Genomic DNA, 1841 nt, shown 5'->3' with positions numbered 1-1841 from the left:
GCCCGATGTGACCAAATTAACCGGCGGTCTAGAGAGAAGATTATGCATAGGCGGCTCCGTGTTGCCGTCTGCATCCAACAGGGTCGTCGCTCCTCGAGTGAGATGAGCCGTCATTTCCAAGAATTGGATTTCGTGGCCATTCTCATTTACTACTCGTAGCCTTGCTGGGTCCTTTCTCTCTGTTTTTCCAGCGTATTCCCAAAATGCCCGGGATCTGGCTTGTCTGGGCGCATTCATAATCTGATCGTACATTTTCCGATCTCGGAGGTGGAGCTGTCTGGCTACCTCGGCACGTACTGCGTCTTGTGCAGTTCTGTATCGCTGTCTCGCCTCGTCTACGCCCACTCCGGCGTGTCTCGCTCGTCTCCATTCACGATTCAACGCTCGCCTGTTACTCGTCAGTCGCGATATTTCAGGCACCAGCATTTTTTTGTTCGTGTTTAGGTGGATGAGTTTCGTATTATGGGCTATTGCGGTTTGGAGGGTGTTCATCAGGTTACCATAACTAACCGATCCTGTAACCTGTTCCATGTCAATCGCCTGCAGCTTATCATCACGCCGAAGCCTCACCGCGATGACCGAGAAGGATCTGAATCTTTTGCAGCTCACCGATCTCTTGCGATTAAAATCTGCGACTGTAGTTCGGCATGCCGGTTCCCGTCATAGTACCTGCATTGCTCCGCGAACTGATTTCGGAGACGGGACGAAGAGTGATTCAGGAGAGAAAGTGAACATGGCCCAGAGCAGCGCGGTGACATAATCGTGGACGCGCCGGCCTGCGGGAGAGTTGCCATTTGGAAAGTCGAGCGGGACACTGCTCGAAAATAGCCCCGTTTTTGAAAAAAAAGGTCACCCGAGGCAGAGCTCCTGATCGATTCTCAATCAATCACATCAACAAGCCGATCAGAGAACGAGAGCAATCACCATCCATGGAATCAGTCATCATCTCTTTCTGCTGTTCAAATTCCAATTCATTCTTGGGGACTTAGCCAGATGGACAGAGAATAGGTAGTTAGCCACTCAGGAGCGCGAGCTCGTTGAGGGCGATACTCGGAGGTAGACCACCTGATAACATCCTAGCATTGCCGCGTTGGACCTCAACAGAGATACGCTGCCTTATGAAAGACATCGCTCGGCTATCGCCTCCCCTGGCGACTATGCGCTTGCCGATCTCTTTTATCATCTTGAGAGCGTCCTCGCCCCATACCCCCGCGGTGTCAATGACGAATGGAGAAAGACTGTATTCATCCAGCAATGTTTCATACTTGGACTTTTTGTAAAGTTCCCCCCGCGCAACGACGGCTCTGGCGTTACGGGAAATCCTGGCTGATCAAGACGAAGTCGTCCAAGTAGCCAAGTGACACTGCGCTACGGAGCGAGCCCAACGTGCTATGGACCGCCAAACAGAACAGGAGCGGTGAGAAGACGTCTCCCTGCTGGCATCCTGTCAGTGATTGAATGACAGCGTTGCCGGAGGCGATAATTGGGGTCGGAATTCGGTAAGCCTGAGCGACCATAGGGTATATCTCGGGGAAGTGTTAGTGCACTCGTTTGAGCATCGTGTCGCGGCGATGACTATTGAAGAAATTCTTGAAGTCAATCTTCAGCATGAAGGCTCTACTCACATCCGCGAGGTATGTGCGTGTCGCATGAACGGCGACTTCGGCACCGCCTTTCACCGCGAAGCCAAGTTGTCTCGGGCCCAGGTAGGCGGAGGCGGCTCCCCGCACCCGCGTCAGGAGCACCTTGGCCGTGAGGCGTCTCAAGGTGCTGCCAATTGCGATGGGTCTCAAGCCTCCCGACTGCTTAGCAGCGGCAACTAACCAGGAACCGAAAACCAT

General features: G+C 53.1%; 1 protein-coding gene across 1 annotated transcript in view; it reads right to left on the bottom strand.

The window, feature by feature from the left end:
• Nucleotides 1-531, bottom strand: part of LOC108865189 (uncharacterized) — a 2213-nt gene extending 1682 nt beyond the window's left edge. Inside the window, exon 1 of the mRNA XM_029113212.1 lies at nucleotides 389-531. Within this exon, the coding sequence (XP_028969045.1) occupies nucleotides 389-531 (143 nt within the window). The remainder of the gene's footprint in view (nucleotides 1-388) is intronic.
• Between the last annotated feature and the right edge of the window lie 1310 nt (nucleotides 532-1841).

This window comes from Galendromus occidentalis, unplaced genomic scaffold (assembly GCF_000255335.2).
Source record: "Galendromus occidentalis unplaced genomic scaffold, Mocc_1.1 scf7180000076412, whole genome shotgun sequence".
Lineage (NCBI taxonomy): Eukaryota > Metazoa > Arthropoda > Arachnida > Mesostigmata > Phytoseiidae > Galendromus > Galendromus occidentalis.
Note: the sequence above shows the minus strand (reverse complement) of the source record. Positions and strands in the feature narration are given on the sequence as shown.